Source organism: Dendrobates tinctorius, unplaced genomic scaffold (genome assembly GCF_039654945.1).
Source record: "Dendrobates tinctorius isolate UK_male_01 unplaced genomic scaffold, ASM3965494v1 ptg000129l, whole genome shotgun sequence".
NCBI classification, from domain to species: Eukaryota; Metazoa; Chordata; class Amphibia; order Anura; family Dendrobatidae; genus Dendrobates; species Dendrobates tinctorius.
The window spans coordinates 49,292,516-49,310,539 of record NW_027361797.1 but is presented as its reverse complement, the minus strand read 5'-3'; the positions used below and the strand labels follow the sequence as shown (position 1 = coordinate 49,310,539).

Genomic DNA, 18,024 nt, shown 5'->3' with positions numbered 1-18,024 from the left:
AGACTAACCAGGAACATCTGAAGAGCAGTGATTGAATTTGACGCCGTCCAGAGCGCAGACTGACCAGGAACGTCTGAAGAGCAGTGATCGAATCCTACATAGTCCAGAGCGCAGACTGGCCAGGAACGTCTGGAGAGCAGTTATCGAATCTGACGTAGTCCAGAGCGCAGAGTGACCAGGAACATCTGAAGAGCAGTGATCGAATCTGATGTAGTCCAGAGCGCAGAGTGACCAGGAACATCTGAAGAGCAGTGATCGAATCTGACATAGTCCAGAGTGCAGATTGACCAGGAACGTCTGAAGAGCAGTGATCGAATCCATCATAGTCCAGAGCGCAGACTGGCCAGGAACGTCTGAAGAGCAGTGATCGAATCTGACGTAGTCCAGAGCGCAGAGTGACCAGGAACATCTAAAGAGCAGTGATGTTACTAACGTTACTGATATCACTGCTCTTCAGACATTCCTGGTCACTCTGCGCTCTGGACTACGTGGGATTTGTGGACTACGGCGGACTTACTTAGGAACTTTTTTTTGTAATAAATTGGTGAGGGAGGGATAGAGTCGGGGAGTGCTTATTCGAATAAAGTATGTTTGTATGTCTGTTTTTCTTTTTTCTTACTGGGTTAATAATGGGGGTGTTTGATAAACACTTCTCCATTACCAACCCCAGGGCTTGATGTTAGCTGTGTTTTTGGACAATTCATAGCTGACACAAACCCCAAGCCCCTTTACCCTGATTGCCACTGCACTAGGGCAATCAGGAAGACAAGGCAAAGCGCCAGAATTAGAGCATCTCATGTGATGTGCCACTTTTGATGCGACTGCAGGCTGGGAAGGGCCCAATAACCAAGGACCTTCCCAGCCTGATAATATCAGCTGTCTGCTTTATCTTTGCTGGTTACAAACGGTGGGGGGAACCCACAGCGGTTTTTTTTTTTTCTCTATTTATTTAATCAGAAAAAGCTGCCCAATAAGCTCCACAGGGTGCAATTGTATTATATGTCAGGTGGTTGTGCAATTATATGTCTGTCTATCTATTATCTATCTCTCTCTCTCTATTTTTATAGCATTCATTTCTGTCCAAAAACACATGCAAAAATTAGCATTTTTTGTTGCTGAATTTTTCCTGCCTAGAAATGTCTGCATCCAGATACTCAACGTGTGCACATATCCTTTCGTCCCCGACTGATCGCCCCAGAGCAGTTGTTTTTCACCTTGACATTCTTAAGTAGATGCTACATAAATTTCTTTCATTTTTTTTTTTTTTTTTCAGTACATGTCATGTCTGGGAAACAAAGTAGCACAAGCAAAGTTTGAGTCTAAAGTGCCAGCGTTTTATTACAAGCCAACAACCTCTGACTGCCAGTGAGTAATTCATTATATTAACCTTTGCTTTATTTTATGCTTTCAGCATGTTTTCTGGTTTCAGAGAATCCATTCTCTGCTGCAGTTTTTTTTTTTTTTTTTTAAAAACAAACAAACTAACAGTGCTTTACATGCACTCCCCAGGTCCAGTGCAGAGTTTCCGCTGTTTCTCCCAGTATCTGGTATTGTCTGCAGCTCTGAAGTCACATCTACAGCACTGCAGCCAATCGGTGAGCTGAGCGGCTTATGCCATCAACTAAGGCAGAGCTACTGAGCTCAGTTGTTAGCTGCAGCGCTGTCGACATAACATTAGCGCTGCAGATAATACCAGACACCAGGAGCAGTGGTAGAGACTCAGTGCTGGACCCAGGAAGGGTGAGTAACACGCAGTCCTGGGGACAGGAGCTTTCCAAAACCAGAAAACCCCTTTAAAAGAGAAAACTGTGTTATGTCTTGTGCAGGACGTAAGGTAAGGAAGCAGGGAATGACACAGAAAGCCACTATTAATAATGTATTACAGACTTTGCACACTTTAGCATAGTATTTATTTCATTGTTAGTATTCATTAAAAACTTTCTACCATTTCAGTCGGTGCTGCTGAGAGGCTGTAAGTCCTTCTTGTAGCTGCCTGCTATTGAATCAGTGGTTAGAAATAGTGGCACAAAGAGGGGGAGGGGTTTATATACAGCTCTGCAGTGGAGAGGAGAGAAAGTATCACAGGGAGGGCAGAAAAAATAGGCAATATACAAGGAGGAAAATACATGGTGAGGAAATAATTACATTATTCAATCTATGCTGATATATGAAAGTAAGTGAAGACCGTAGTACCATAGATAAACACAGACCTCACGTCCAGCCTATATTACTGGGAGGGAAACTCCCATAAGAGAAAAACCTAAAACTTGGATCAGGCAGCACACTGCATTTTCTGGGATCTGAAAATAAATGAAGGTTTGGAGATTGCAGACTGGGATTTTATTAGCTGAAGGTAATCACAAATATTTAAAAAAAAAAAAAAAAAAAAAAAAAAAATTTTCATACTTAAGTTGTCCATAGCCTTTGAGGAGTTGCTTCCTGGTATAATGTCCTCCCTCCTGGGCCCTTCTGGTAATAATGTCCCTCTTCTTGGGCCCCTTGCAGTAATACTGCCCCCATCCTTTGCCCCTAGCAGTAATAATGTCCCCCATCCTGTGCCCCTTTCAGTAATAATGTTCGCCATCTTAGGCGCCTTCCAGTAATAATGTCTTCCATCCTGGACCCTTTCCAGTAACAATGTCCCCTATCCTTTTGTAGTAACCCCTCCAGTAATATATGTCCCGCATCTTAGGCCCCTTCCTGGTATAATCTCACAGTCCCTGAGCCCATCCTGTAATAATGCTCCCCTTTCAGCTGCTGTTCTCACATGTTTTTTTTTTTAAAAAAAGCTTATTCTTATCTTCCTCCGCTCCACCGTCCTCTTTACTAGCTGACGCAGAGGCCGGCAGCTGACTTTGGCGTGCCTGCTTTGGGAGCGTATGATGTCACTGCTATGCACCGAGATCAGCTGCCGGTCTCTGATTTACTGTCGGCGTGTATTGCAATGTAGAGACCCTGCAGATCTCTGCACCACAATGCAGTTCACCTTCACGTACGTTCTCGGATGCACATCCAGCTGAAATAGGCGCTGGCGTCGGCGGGGCCCTTTCCAGCATGGGGAAGAGTGGACCATAGCTCAGGTGCCGGAGCAAAAGAATGGAGAGGTGCGGGAGAACAGCAGGAGTCACACCAGGTCAAAAATCACAGATTTATGGCTAGTGACAGGATCTAGACAGGGACAATAGTCACTTTCTGACCTAATTGTATTTTCAGCGACTTATCGACCCTTGTCCGCTTGGGTAACACGTGTGCGCAGATAAGGCGGCATTGACGACGTGTCCTTTGTGCTTGCAGGGTGCTCCGCGAGCAGTGGATCAGAGCCAAGTACGAGAGGAAAGAGTTCATCTACATAGAGAAGCAGGAGCCGTATTCTGCAGGTACGGCCGCTATCAGCCCACAGCTTGTCCTAATCCTTTTTGCCGCCTACAGTGAAATAAACCAGAATGCAGCACATCACACCAGCCGCTCCGCAATCCTCCGGGATCAAACGGTGCTTTATAAATATTATAACAATGTCACCTCTGCTATGTACTTTTAGGCTATTAATGCCCTTGGTTGGCACTGGAAATCCGTGCCAGTCAGATATACTGTATATTTTAGGATTCGTTTTTATGGTTTTCTTCTGCACACTTGCTCGGACGCATGAATCTTAAAGTAACAGCACCTTTTTTATCATCTATTTACAGAATGTTGAGTTAAAGGGAACCTGTCCAAAACTTTAACCCCCCCTCAAAATAGTTATATGATTGTATAGCCCTTTAAAAAATAAACCAGTCAATCCCTTTATAACCCCAAAGTGCTGCTCCAGCAGCGAGAAATTGCGTCTTGAAGTTGTCTGGAAGTGCATTGGGGCGTGACAATGCACCGCTAGCTTCTGAGCCTCATGCTGTACTTTCTACATAGCGCCACCCTCTCCTTGCTGATTGCCAGATTTTTGGCTATAGAGGCCTGCAACTGGTATAGGGTTAAGTCTCCATGCTATAGAGGTCTACAGCAGGTAGAGGGTTTAGTCTCCATGCTATAGAGGTCTACAGCAGGTAGAGGGTTTAGTCTCCATGCTATAGAGGTCTGCGGCTGGTATAGAGGTCTACCGCAAGTAGAGAGTGAAGTCACCATTCTATAGATTAATTTTGTGGTAACAACGTAACAAAAAATGTTGACCCCACACAATTGTGTATACTTGTTAAAAGTTTATATTTTATTATACAAAAAGACACAAAAATATATACACAGACAAAAGTGCTGGAACATAAAATAAGGAGGGACTACAAGTCCATGAAATCTCACATCCTAACACCAAAATTCACCAAAGAACAGGTAGAAGAACAATGCACCTGATATCCTACAGATCATCACCTTGCAATAGTAAAACATTTGCTGGCCACATTATTTGTATTATAGGCGTGTCAGGGCAGGCGCCGCCATTGATCCACCATAACGGTACAATTTTTCTCTGCGCAGGCGCCAGTAGCGATCTATTATGGTGGACATAGTAAACGCAGGTTTGCGCAATTTTTAATGATTATGCACACATGGTACTGGTATATAAACCGGATTTCCTCCTGCCCTGACACGCCTCCGGAAGAAGCAGTGCGAAACGCGCGTCGGGGCCGAGGGACGTCCAGGCATCTCCATCCGCATTTACAGGTATAGAATTGTCTAGCCTTTACTATATTCACCGACATTAACTTTACCTCAATTGAGGTTCATTTGTGGGATAATTTGATATAGCTGCTTTTATGCAGCAATGAAACGTTATAATACAAATAATGTGGCCAGCAAATGTATAGATGTCAACAGCAGGTATATGGCGGAGTCTCCATGCTATAGAGGTCTACAGTGGGTATATGGTGGTGTCTCCATGCTATAGAGGTTTACAGCTGGTTTAAGGTGGAGTCTCCATGCTATAAAGATCTACAGTAGGTATACGGTGGAGTCTCCATGCTATAGAGGTCTACAGCGGGTATACGGTGGAGTCTCCATGTTGTAGAGGTCTAATATACAGCAGGTAGAGTGTGGAGTCTCCTTGCTATAGAGGTCTACAGCGGGTGTACGGTGGAGTCTCCATGCTTTAACAGTCAACTGTGGGTAGAGGGTGGAGTCTCCATGCTATAGAGATCTGCGGCTGGTTTATGGTGGAGCCTCCATGCTTTAGAGATCTACAGTGGGTAGAGGATGGAGTTTCCATGCTATAGGGGTCTACAGAGGGTATACGGTGGAGTCTCCATGCTTTAGAGGTTTACAGTGGGTAGAGGGTGGAGTCTCCATGCTATAGAGATCTGCGGCTGGTTTATGGTGGAGCCTCCATGCTTTAGAGATCTACAGTGGGTAGAGGATGGAGTTTCCATGCTATAGGGGTCTACAGAGGGTATACGGTGGAGTCTCCATGCTTTAGAGGTTTACAGTGGGTAGAGGGTGGAGTCTCCATGCTATAGAGGTCTGCGACTGGTTTATGGTGGAGCCTCTATGCTTTAGAGCTCTACAGTGGGTAGAGGATGGAGTCTCCATGCTATAGAGGTCTACAGCGGGTATACGGTGGAGTCTCCATGCTATAGAGGTCTACCGCGGGTATACGGTGGAGTCTCCATGCTATAGAGGTCTGTGGCTGGTATATGGTGGAGCCTCCATGCCTTAGAGGTTTACAGTGGGTAGAGGGTGGAGTCTCCATGCCTTAGAGGTTAACAGTGTCTAGAGGGTGGAGTGTCCATGTTATAGAGGTCTACAGTGGGTATGCGGTGGAGTATCCATGCTATAGAGGTCTGCGGCTGGTATATGGTGGAGCCTCCATGCTTTAGAGATCTACATCGGGTATACGGTGGAGTCTCCATGCTATAGAGGTCTACAGCGGGTATACGGTGGAGTCTCAATGCTATAGAGGTCTACAGTGGGTATACGGTGGAGTCTCCATGCTATAGAGGTCTACAGTGGGTGTACAGTGGAATCTCCATGCTATAGAGGTCTACAGTGGGTATATGGTGGAGTCTCCATGCTATAGAGGTCTACAGTGGAATCTCCATGCTATAGAGGTCTACAGCGGGTATACGGTGGAGTCTCCATGCTATAGAGGTCTACAGCGGGTATACGGTGGAGTCTCCATGCTGTAGAGGTCTACAGCGGGTATACAGTGGAATCTCCATGCTATAGAGGTCTACAGTGGGTATACAGTGGAGTCTCCATGCTATAGATGTCTACAGCGGGTATACGGTGGAATCTCCATGCTATAGAGGTCTACAGTGGGTATACGGTGGAGTCTCCATGCTATAGAGGTCTACAGCGGGTATACGGTGGAATCTCCATGCTATAGAGGTCTACAGTGGGTATACGGTGGAGTCTCCATGCTATAGAGGTCTACAGCGGGTATACGGTGGAATCTCCATGCTATAGAGGTCTACAGCGGGTATACGGTGGAATCTCCATGCTATAGAGGTCTACAGTGGGTATACGGTGGAATCTCCATGCTATAGAGGTCTACAGTGGGTATACGGTGGAGTCTCCATGCTATAGAGGTCTACAGCGGGTATACAGTGGAATCTCCATGCTTTAGAGGTATACATTTGGATACATGTTCCATATACAAGGCATAGAATGTGCATCTGTATGTAGCAGTGTCACACTAATCTGGTAACTTATACATATATTAGTTATGGAAAATTATTTGGGGGGGAAAATTGATCGAATTGTGCAAATAATTGTGACTTATGTGCGTGGAATGAATTATTGCAGGTGCTACGTGCACTGTACCAGCTGACGTCCCGCAGACACTGGCAGGAGAGTGTAGGGCCACATGCTGATGCATAGCACGCCTGGTGGGGGCTGCATGGAGACTCCCAGCACGATGCGTATTCACAGACCCTCCCCTCGGCATACATTATTCATACTTCCTGCTCAATATCAATTCTATCTACGGGGAAAGGACTGAGCGGGCAGAATTTACCAGGTTTAATAATTTATACATATATTTATTTGGAATGCCCTTCTTCAGCAGAACAAGCTCCCTTTAATGTTTTGCTTAGCATTTTCCAAATCAGCAGAGGGACTCGAACGAAATGTGTTGTAATGATTACTTCTGCAGGAAGCGGTGCCATTGATGAGAAGGATGTGGCGCTGCAAAGCTTTCGGTTACAGTCCTGGAATCTTCTCTTGGCATCTACTCTCTGTACTGCAGGGAGGATGGTGAAGGGTATTAGAGATTCATTGCTCCTGCTGTCCCATTCTTAGATGAGGGCGAGAACAGGGGTGACGTACTGCACATGGATTCTGGCTTTAGGAAATAAATGTTCTCCTTTGTTACTTTTTTTTTTCATTGTTGACTTCCAATAGTCAACAATCCGTGTTAGTTATCAGAGCTGTTTTTTTTCTATCCATCAAGTGATCGGAATATCCAGCAAGCAGAGATATTAAAATACGTCAGGAATTCCAAGCATGGAAAAATACAACCTTTCATTTGACCCGAAAACAAAATAATAAGTATTTGATGGAAATGGAATATCCCTTTAAATGTCCTTTCTCATTGCAATTACTCTGAATCGGTGCGCCGTCCGAGGAAGGTTGGAAGCTCTCAATAGGGCTTTGCATGTACCCATCCGTTTGGGAACCCTGTAAATCACCCTCCAACCTTTGTACAGGGATCTGGATTTACGCAAGGCCTTCTGGGTTACATCTACGGAGTTGCTGCTGGCCGAGGTAGTGAGCTGGCAGAAAGAAGGGTCATCAAGCCATGCCATATCCTAGAGGTCAAAGTCTGGGACAAAATTAATCAGGACAGGGGACGTGGTCAGGAGAATGCCATGAGCAGTAGCAGGAGACAAACTAGCTGAGCAGTAACAGGAGACAAACTAGCTGAGCAGGAGCAGAGCAACAAGAGTGTGAACCAGGGTAAGTATGACCTATAACTGGCAGCTGCTGGGAGTTTAAATAAAGAGTACTCCGGCCCAAGGCTCATGGAAAAGTGCACCCTGCAGCAATATATAGACACCCTCTTTGTTTGAGACTACGAATCCCAGCGAGACTATTGTAAAACAGGACCACAACGACTGTATCCTCCAATATCTTGGTCAGTGCAAGTGCAGCGGTTGTAGTAGAGGGTCCAGACATGGCCGTAACATACCCCTTATTTGCAGCCAGGGTAATTACTTACCGAAAATCCATCTGATTCTTGCATGACTGGGCCACAGTCTTCAAATAACTAGTTGAAAGTCTTCCCCTTTAGCGCCCCCCGCAGGAGATATAAGGCATTCCATTGTTCTTTTTATGGAAAGAATGGACATGCCGGGTACTACAAAGCAAGCAATATGTCGGCAGCCAACCTCTGGCTCTGTATTAGTCCTAACCTTTCGCAATTCCAGTAAACCTGATATAAACTTTATTTGTATTTATGGTTTGAACAGATTTTTTTCTGTTTGCATCTATGTGGATGAGTGATGGTGGTGAGTTCGCTTTTGGTGGATGAAGACCTTCTCATAGAGCAATGTGCACAACTAAAGTAATCGTTTTCTGAATGCGTCAGCAGGTTTTTATCATGTAATCTGAGAGCAGCATGATGTAGGGGGGTGAGAGTCAGATTCCAGCAATATGTCATGTTATAGGCTATGTGCTGCTGTTTCAATAAAATCAGTGCTTTATCAGCAGAATATTATCACTGCACGACTAGGTGTCTGGTGCCTCCTAGTCAGTGGCTCTGTATAGTCCATCCCACACCACTGATTGTAAGCTTTCTGCCTATGCACAGTGTACACAGAAAGCTGCCAATCAGTGATGTGGGCGGGGCTATACAGGGCTCAGAATTCTGATCACTGCTAGATCTGAAGCAAAGAAAACTATGATTGAATCAAAATGACAGCAAACAGCCCAGTAAGTGACACATCACTGGAATCAGGGTCTCTGCCCCTATATCATGCTGCTTTCAGATTGCACAGCAAAAGACTGCTAATAGATTCTCTTTTCTTCATGTTACTAAAATATTCTGTTAATCTCTGAGCTGAATATAGTATTTTTTTTTACTTTTTTTTCTTTTTTTTTTTTTCTTTTTTAAACTACCATATCAAATATTATCATATTTTTAACGATGGTGTTAAAATTATAAAACTTACATCCAGCATGGCAGAAGGTCATCTAGAAATACACGGAGCCTTGGAAAGAGAGTGGAAGATAGCTGTATAATAATATTAATATGACAACATAATCTGCGGTCACAGCTTGAGGAGCCTTTCATTCTTAGAACTGTTCACCTTGACATAGAAAATCAGTCAAGCAGACACTTTTTATTCTATTACAAACCGAAGGTTAAAAAAAAAAAAGAGGACAAAAAATAGAGAAATCCGCTGACCTGGCACTTGATAAACACGTTACTGAAAACATTTTAAAATTCCATTTTGCTGAGCCTAGATGTAGTGCTGTAGAGGGCCCAATTATCCTGTCAGAGGAGCATGCAAATGATCTCTATCTCACCTTCACTAGGCTGGGAAACAAACTACTAGTGGGGGTTAACTCTTCCGTATACACCATGGAAAGGAATATAGCTTCCGATCGAATCTCTGCTGCAACAAGGGCAGGTGAAGGCGCCCTCTGGCCACCTGGCCGGAGCTGGTGACATCACTGCGGTTGGATCAGTGACATCACTTATAGTATGAGATTCTAACTCTGCTATCTGTCTTTTTGTCAGCTCCTCTCAGCTGATTTATGACCACTAGACCACATCAGAGTAAAGTAAAAGAAAAAGTGGTCAAACCCTTTATTATAGTTTTCTGTAAATATCAGGAGTATCAGGGATGACAAGAGACAACCTTTGGTCTCTTGGCCGGAGCTGGTCACATCTATATTCTTGGACTGGTGACATCACTTATAGTATGAGTTGGGAGGACGTATACATCAAGGGAGTCAATATAGATTCTTATTAAATATGGGGAGCACTAGGGATGGGCAGAGACCACCTTTGGCCACGTGGCTGGAGGTGGTGACATCACTATACTTGGATTGGTGGCATCACTTATAGATTCTTCTTATATCTGAGGAGCACCAGGGTTGGGCAGAGACCACCTTTGGCCACGTGGCTGGAGGTGGTGACATCACTATACTTGGATTGGTGGCATCACTTATAGATTCTTCTTATATCTGAGGAGCACCACGGTTGGGCAGAGACCACCTTTGGCCACGTGGCTGGAGGTGGTGACATCACTATACTTGGATTGGTGGCATCACTTATAGATTCTTCTTATATCTGAGGAGCACCAGGGTTGGGCAGAGACCACCTTTGGCCACGTGGCTGGAGGTGGTGACATCACTATACTTGGATTGGTGGCATCACTTATAGATTCTTCTTATATCTGAGGAGCACCAGGGTTGGGCAGAGACCACCTTTGAGCACCTGGCTGTGCCTAGTGACATCACTTCATCTGGATCAGTGACATCACTTCTTGCTTATTTCGAGATATTTGAATGGAAGTGTTTATAGCTCATGTGTCTTAGGCTCTAATATGGCATTATATTAGCATAGTACCTATACAATTATGTAATTTTTGTTTTGTTTTTTCTCTTTGGACACATGTTTTGGCCAGTGACATCACTACACCTGTACTAGTGACATCACATATTGTATTTAAAGAGATCTAAATCAAAACTACCAGTTTCAGACAAAAGACAACGATAACGGACACCTTTGTGCACGTGTATAACCGATTCATGTCCTGTCCTGACCACAGGTGCCAAAAACGGAAGCATTCAGATCGACTCTTTAGAGCCACCATTCGGCTGGGACTTGCACAAATATACCAATTGTTTGTTAGTCTGAAACTAGTCTGCAGCTATCACAATTGCTCCTGTATATGGGAGAGATGGCCAAAATGGTTGTGTACCCTGTTAACACCTGGCTGAAAGACCACATCCAGAAGGATGTAAATGAAGTGGAAAGTTGTGCATGTGCAAATTGCCTCTACAGAGAGATTCTGGTTTGGCTTTTATCCTAAGTCATATGACAAGGCTCATTAAAGGGTCGATGCTGAATTTTAGGATTGCTGCTTCCAATAGGTGGCGCTAGAGTTCAAGTCCTCTTATTCTAAGAAGGGGCAATTTGCATATTTAAATTACCCAGAGGAGCATGCAAGTCTTAAAAGTCTCCTCACATTGGCATGCCAGGCTTGGCATGTCACTCTCCACCAGGTGATCTTGATGAAGGTAGCACAGCACTTGGCTATCTTCAGTGTCATAGACTTGGTTGAGCTGCAGTGCACATCAGTGTCCTCGTCTATTTTGGGGGGGGGATACTGATCTAACAGTTTTCGCCTATTCAATTAATGCTTAGGCTGGAATAAATATAGTTATATTGTATAAATCCAGATCCACTAAGATGGATCTTTTTTTATACAAGAGCACCAGTATACACTGTGACGCAGAGGCAACTTTTCCTTGTTCTCCCAGAATGACCTTATGTTTAGATACAAAATACCATTTATTTGGCATTTTTTTGCCTTTCACATGACAGACAATTGCAAGTGGCGCATTGTCCTGTTAACACAGCGACATGTTGTTCTAAACTCGAACACAAGCTTCCAAGTCACAAAGGAAACGCTGTAAAAGGAGACCCCAGAACTGAGGAGTTCACAAGTGACCAGCAAGAATCGGCCCAGTGTTCCTGCCATCCACTCGGCAGCGTTATATAAGCAGCATAGTGGGGTTCAGTGGGCGTTCATGTGGCATTTCAATGTATACTGTGTACTAAATATTTATATCCCATGGTTATCGGACGTAGCTTTGTTAAAGAGAAACCTGACTTGTTACGGTTTAAACGTTTTAACATCATTGGTTTACCATCTTAAGATAGTAATCAGATCCTGAATCCCAGTCATCTCTGTTTTGCAGTCATTTTAAATACCAATTTCTTTATATAATGGTATTATAAGAAATGTCTCCTCAGGGGTGGGACAAGATGATGTTACTCGTCAGGGATTGGTCCATCTCTGTTCCCGCCTTCTTTTAGCTAGTATGGACAGCGACTACTCCGTTTTGGGTTTGACTTAAAGCCTGAGAAACCCATTTAAAGCAGTATTCTCATCTTAGGTATGATGGCTAATATGTAAATATCCCACTACTTGGATCCTAACTCTGTTTGACCCTCCACGACTCTTTTGTAAATGTTGCCGATTTTAACAAGAGAGTGGCGCACACAAGTTTAGCTACCTGTTAGTTGGACTTTGGGAAGACTCAAGTGATCACAAATTGGCAGTCACTGAATCCATGTTCCTCCTATAGGGGATGCACATAGTAGACATTTCTTGTTTATCCTGCTTAGAGGGAGTCTGTCAGCACAAAATGACTGTTCAAACCAAGCACCGGCACTCGTTACACCCTTGGCGTGGCTGAGCGATTCAGTGCACCTTCTCATCTCCTAGTTTGCTCTTTTTCTCTCCCAGTTCTCTTCCTTGATTGACAGCTCTGGCTTTATAGGAACCTGAGCAGGGCAGAGATAGATGGGTGTGCAAGTAGGACGAAAGGCGTAGTGAACTTCTTGGCCATGCTCAGGGTGCACAGAGTGCCTGTGTTTGGTTTGAACAGTCATTGTGTGCTGATAGACTGCTTTTAGGATGCTAACAGCCTTTCAAGCTTGCTTGGCCTCCATCGTTGGGGGATCTTTCTGCATCCTCTCCATCAGAGACAAAAAAGCCTTTAGGTCACCATACACGTTAGGTTACAATTTGGGAAACCCTAATTTTGTCTGGAACTGTCGACCTTTTAAAATATATGGAGACCTGGCTAATAGATGATATCGGACAAGAGAATGAACGATGTATTGACCACCAGGCGTGTTTGCGAGAGGCTTACAAATGGGCACGGGGAAGTTGGGAGAGATAATTCTTTGGCCAACCACCATCTTGGGGGTATGGACATTTTAATACCAGGCCTTGTTGACCTAACTTACTGCTTCACATACAGTTGTGGCCAAAAGTATTGACACCCCTGCAATTCTGTCAGATAATAATCAGTTTCTTCCTGAAAATGATTGCAAACACAAATTCTTTGGTATTATCTTCATTTAATTTGTCTTAAATGAAAAAACACAAAAGAGAATGAAGCAAAAAGCAAAACATTGATCATTTCACACAAAACTCCAAAAATGGGCCAGACAAAAGTAATGGCACCCTCAGCCTAATACTTGGTTGCACAACCTTTAGCCAAAATAACTGCGACCAACCGCTTCCGGTAACCATCAATGAGTTCCTTACAATGCTCTGCTGGAATTTTAGACCATTCTTCTTTGGCAAACTGCTCCAGGTCCCTGATATTTGAAGGGTGCCTTCTCCAAACTGCCATTTTTAGATCTCTCCACAGGTGTTCTATGGGATTCAGGTCTGGACTCATTGCTGGCCACCTTAGAAGTCTCCAGTGCTTTCTCTCAAACCATTTTCTAGTGATTTTTGAAGTGTGTTTTGGGTCATTGTCCTGCTGGAAGACCCATGACCTCTGAGGGAGACCCAGCTTTCTCACACTGGGCCCTACATTATGCTGCAAAATTTGTTGGTAGTCTTCAGACTTCATAATGCCATGCACACGGTCAAGCAGTCCAGTGCCAGAGGCAGCAAAGCAACCCCAAAACATCAGGGAACCTCCGCCATGTTTGACTGTAGGGACCGTGTTCTTTTCTTTGAATGCCTCTTTTTTTCTCCTGTAAATGCTATGTTGATGCCTTTGCCAAAAAAGCTCTACTTTTGTCTCATCTGACCAGAGAACATTCTTCCAAAACGTTTTAGGCTTTTTCAGGTAAGTTTTGGCAAACTCCAACCTGGCTTTTTTATGTCTCGGGGTAAGAAGTGGGGTCTTCCTGGGTCTCCTACCATACAGTCCCTTTTCATTCAGACACCGACGGATAGTACGGGTTGACACTGTTGTACCCTCGGACTGCAGGGCAGCTTGAACTTGTTTGGATGTTAGTCGAGGTTCTTTATCCAACATCCGCACAATCTTGCGTTGAAATCTCTTGTCAATTTTTCTTTTCCGTCCACATCTAGGGAGGTTAGCCACAGTGCCATGGGCTTTAAACTTCTTGATGACACTGCGCACGGTAGACACAGGAACATTCAGGTCTTTGGAGATGGACTTGTAGCCTTGAGATTGCTCATGCTTCCTCACAATTTGGTTTCTCAAGTCCTCAGACAGTTCTTTGGTCTTCTTTCTTTTCTCCATGCTCAATGTGGTACACACAAGGACACAGGACAGAGGTTGAGTCAACTTTAATCCATGTCAACTGGCTGCAAGTGTGATTTAGTTATTGCCAACACCTGTTAGGTGCCACAGGTAAGTTACAGGTGCTGTTAATTACACAAATTAGAGAAGCATCACATGATTTTTCGAACAGTGCCAATACTTTTGTCCACCCTCTTTTTTATGTTTGGTGTGGAATTATATCCAATTTGGCTTTAGGACAATTCTTTTTGTGTTTTTTCATTTAAGACAAATTAAATGAAGGTAATAATACCAAAGAATTTGTGTTTGCAATCATTTTCAGGAAGAAACTGAGTATTATCTGACAGAATTGCAGGGGTGTCAATACTTTTGGCCACAACTGTAGACTGGCAGTGTAAGGGAGAAGGGGGCAATAAACATTCTTCTTTGTTCCTTGGGTTGTAACAGGTTGAAGGAAGAATAGAAGGTGATGGTTGTAGCTGATAGTGTGTGTTTCTGCTCTTTGGTAGAATATTGATATTTTCTGTCCTTGCTCTAATGTCTCTTCGTTGTGTCCTACATACCCATATGTCTCGGTCTAGAGATCTCACACTACACCAGTGGTACGTTGTTGATTTTGTCTTCTTTTAAAGACACCCTAAAATTACAGCATTACTGCACAGCGTGAAAAAAAAATAATTACCGATTTGATTGTAGGGGAGGGAAGAATAAGTGAAGTCAAGTGGAAAAGTATAGAAGAAGACAAGCTGAACAGCTAACTGTGAGGAGAGGACGAAAATAAGACAGCTCCGAGTCAGTCGTCAAAGACGTTCCCGTTCACTTCTACGTGGCTGATGAAAGTCATGAATAAATTCACTCTTTGATCTGAAATTTAGATGGCTCCAAATGTAAGCACTGCGGTGCTGATAGGCGTCTCGGAGATCCCCTGCAAGCAACTTTACAGAGTATTTATGGAAGCGAGGTTGCTTGTCTTGTAATGAGATTCTCAAATTATCAGGGACGTGTTTGGAATAGCATGAAGCGCTCCGGTCTGAGGTTACTCTCTATATCTGCAGTATTGGGAGAATTTCAAACATTTACAAGAAATCTTTCAGCAGCTTTTTTGCTATGTAATCTGAGAACAGCATGAAGTAGGGGCTGAGACCCTGATTTCAGGGATGTGTCACTTACTAGGCTGTGTGCTGTTGTTTCACTACAATGAGTTTTGTATCAGCAGGAGATTATCGCTACAGGATTAGCTGTTCATGTGCCTTCGGGTCCAGCCAAGCCCTCACCACTGACTAGCAGGTCACTGTCAATATATAGTGTGCACAGAAAGCTGTGGTGTGGGAGGGTTTAGCTTTCTGAGTTATGCTACATAAAAAAATCTCTGATTGTATCACAACTGCTGTATGAAGCAAACGAAGTGATACATTTCTGTATTCAGGGTCTCTTTCTTTATAACATTCTGCTCTAAGATGAGATATCAAAAATCTGGTGACAGATTCTCTTTAAAAGAGCCCCAAATTTACTTTTTTTTTTTTTTTACTCTAACAGGCAGTAGTACAACACAGCCCCAGGAGCCTTTTTTGGACCTGGGGCTGTCAGTACAAAATCGTCCAACTTTCATGATTGTGATATGGGCTCCCTTTGTCGACGCTGTGATCAGTATAGCTAAAAATGCTTAAAGGGAATCTTTCAGCAGGTTCTTGCTGCCTTATCTGAGAGAAGCCTGATGTAGGCAAAGTGACCCTGAATCCAATGATGTATCACTTAGTTTACTGGTTGCAGCTGTTCTGACACAGAGTTTTTAGATTTAGTAATCCAGCAAAACTGAGGAAGCTAACCCTGCCCACACCACAGCTAACCCCCCACACACACACACACCACAGCATGCACGGAGCTGCATGTTTCTGACCAGAATAGAAAGGGTCATTAACCTCTTCAGCACCAAAGGAAACCAAATTCATTTAATATTGGATCCAAACACACAGGCTAACTGGAAGATCTGCGATTCACAATACACAGTGATCTTCTACCCCCAGATCACCCAGGTTGGCGTGACACACTCGTAACAAGATTCCCTGATTCTACCACTTTGTGTTGCGCTGCGTCGCTCCATTGCAGAGATATTCATAATTGTTGCTCTTAGAGTGCAGTATGTGAAGTTTCTCTTTGCAGATCAACTGGGAGTTTCTTCAGAGTCTTCTCTGGGGATTGTGCCTTTCCCTGCTTCCTCCAAGATGCTGCCAATCACAGCTCAACAGTTGATTTTGCAGTCTGTCTCAGATACTGCCAAGCTGTGATTGGGAGGGAGGGATGAAAGGGCACACTCCAAGAGAAGACTCTAAAGGAACGCCCAGTTGGTCTGCAAAGCAGAAATTTCACATGTGCTCCGAGAGCAAAAAAATGTCAATATCTTTGCAATGGAGCGACCCAGTGCAAAACGGAAAAAGGCAGCAGATTCATGGGAGCCTACAGATTTTTACGTGGTCTTTCTTTTTATTTTGAGGGGCAACCAATAAGTCCTCTTTAAGTGTCTGTAGGTGTGGTGGTCTTAGTAGAAATATCCATTTTCACTGATGTTATTAGGGAAATCTGAGATGGTGAGAAGGTCCCTCTTTCAGGACCCTCATCTATTAGTCAGAGTCAAGAGTAGCTACAAGGAGTTTCTCAGGCTCTAGACTGATCTCTGGACTCATCGTGTTTGTAACTGTGTAATCCTCCATTTCCGCGGTAGGGGCGCTGTAGGCAAATCGAGCTCTTGCAGATCAGAACTGATCGTTGAGGTTTTCTGTTGTAGGATATCCCATGATCAGCTTATTTCTAGGGCTCTTTCAAACAAAGAGGAGATGACCCAAATCGGCTGTTTCTATGGTAATGGCGGAATCCAAATACTTTTTATTTAAAAAAAAAAAAATCTAATCTATTACTAACACTGTGTGTCCTCTATTGGCTGCACAACCCGGAGAATTGTCAAGATTTAATAAATCCATCACTTTCTACCAGTAACCTGAAGATCTACAGCGTCTGGGTCATAAAAGCTACCTTTCTGTGGTTTGTAGCCTGTGTAAAGCCTCACATCTCTCCAGCCTAAACGCTTCCTGTCTGAAAACTGAATTGGGCTCTTTATCACAAAGCAATAGATTTAGTAACGCCGGGAACATACGGTCGTTGTGATTGACATTTTTCTTTGTGGTGAACGTCCCAGATGCGATCCGGCACGTTGGACTATTTTCAGTGATTCATCTTCTCTAAACTATTTTAGTTCAACAGGAAAACTGAAATAATGGTAAACTGCACTCTTCACACCCATCTGTCAAAACCACAAAATACGCTTTTTTTTATGACAGGAGGATTCTGGCTAGTTACAGATCAGAAACTGATTTTTTTTTTTTTTTTTTTGCAAAAGGATGACTGTTTGCAAATATTTAGGATAGTGTTGATAAGGGTTCATAGGTCCGAAAGTTGGACTTCAACTATTATTACCAGAAGAATCTGATCAGCTATATAATTCCCTGTCATTAATATGTCACTTTTAGTAATCTGGCGCAAATGGCGCTGTTCTCCCGAATCCGGCGTTGTCTTTCTTTTGTTCGTGCGCCTCTCCGTTCCTGAGATATGGCCTTCTATTCACCGGGTATAAATTTTAGACTTTTTTGGTCAAGTGGGCATGGTTATCACTTCCTCTCAGTGGGCGTCTTCTTGAGGACCACTCCTAGTTGGCTAAAAAAGGATAAATTTATGTACAGGGAAGAAAAGGCCATATCTCGGGATAGGAGAGGAGCAGGAGCAAAAAGAAAACTACGGCAGATTCAGGAGAACAGCGGCATTTACACCAGGTAAAGCAATTGTATGCTTACGGCAAGTGAC

The 18,024-nt window shown here is 43.6% G+C and overlaps 1 protein-coding gene across 2 annotated transcripts in view; it reads left to right on the top strand.

Annotated features, from left to right (window-relative positions):
- The window catches only part of ADAP1 (ArfGAP with dual PH domains 1), a 327,348-nt gene that overhangs the window by 247,501 nt on the left and 61,823 nt on the right, over window positions 1–18,024 (top strand). For both annotated transcript variants that reach the window (XM_073543118.1, XM_073543119.1), the window contains exons 3-4: window positions 1,274–1,365; window positions 3,295–3,377. In XM_073543118.1, coding sequence (XP_073399219.1) covers window positions 1,274–1,365; window positions 3,295–3,377 — 175 coding nt within the window. The remainder of the gene's footprint in view (window positions 1–1,273; window positions 1,366–3,294; window positions 3,378–18,024) is intronic.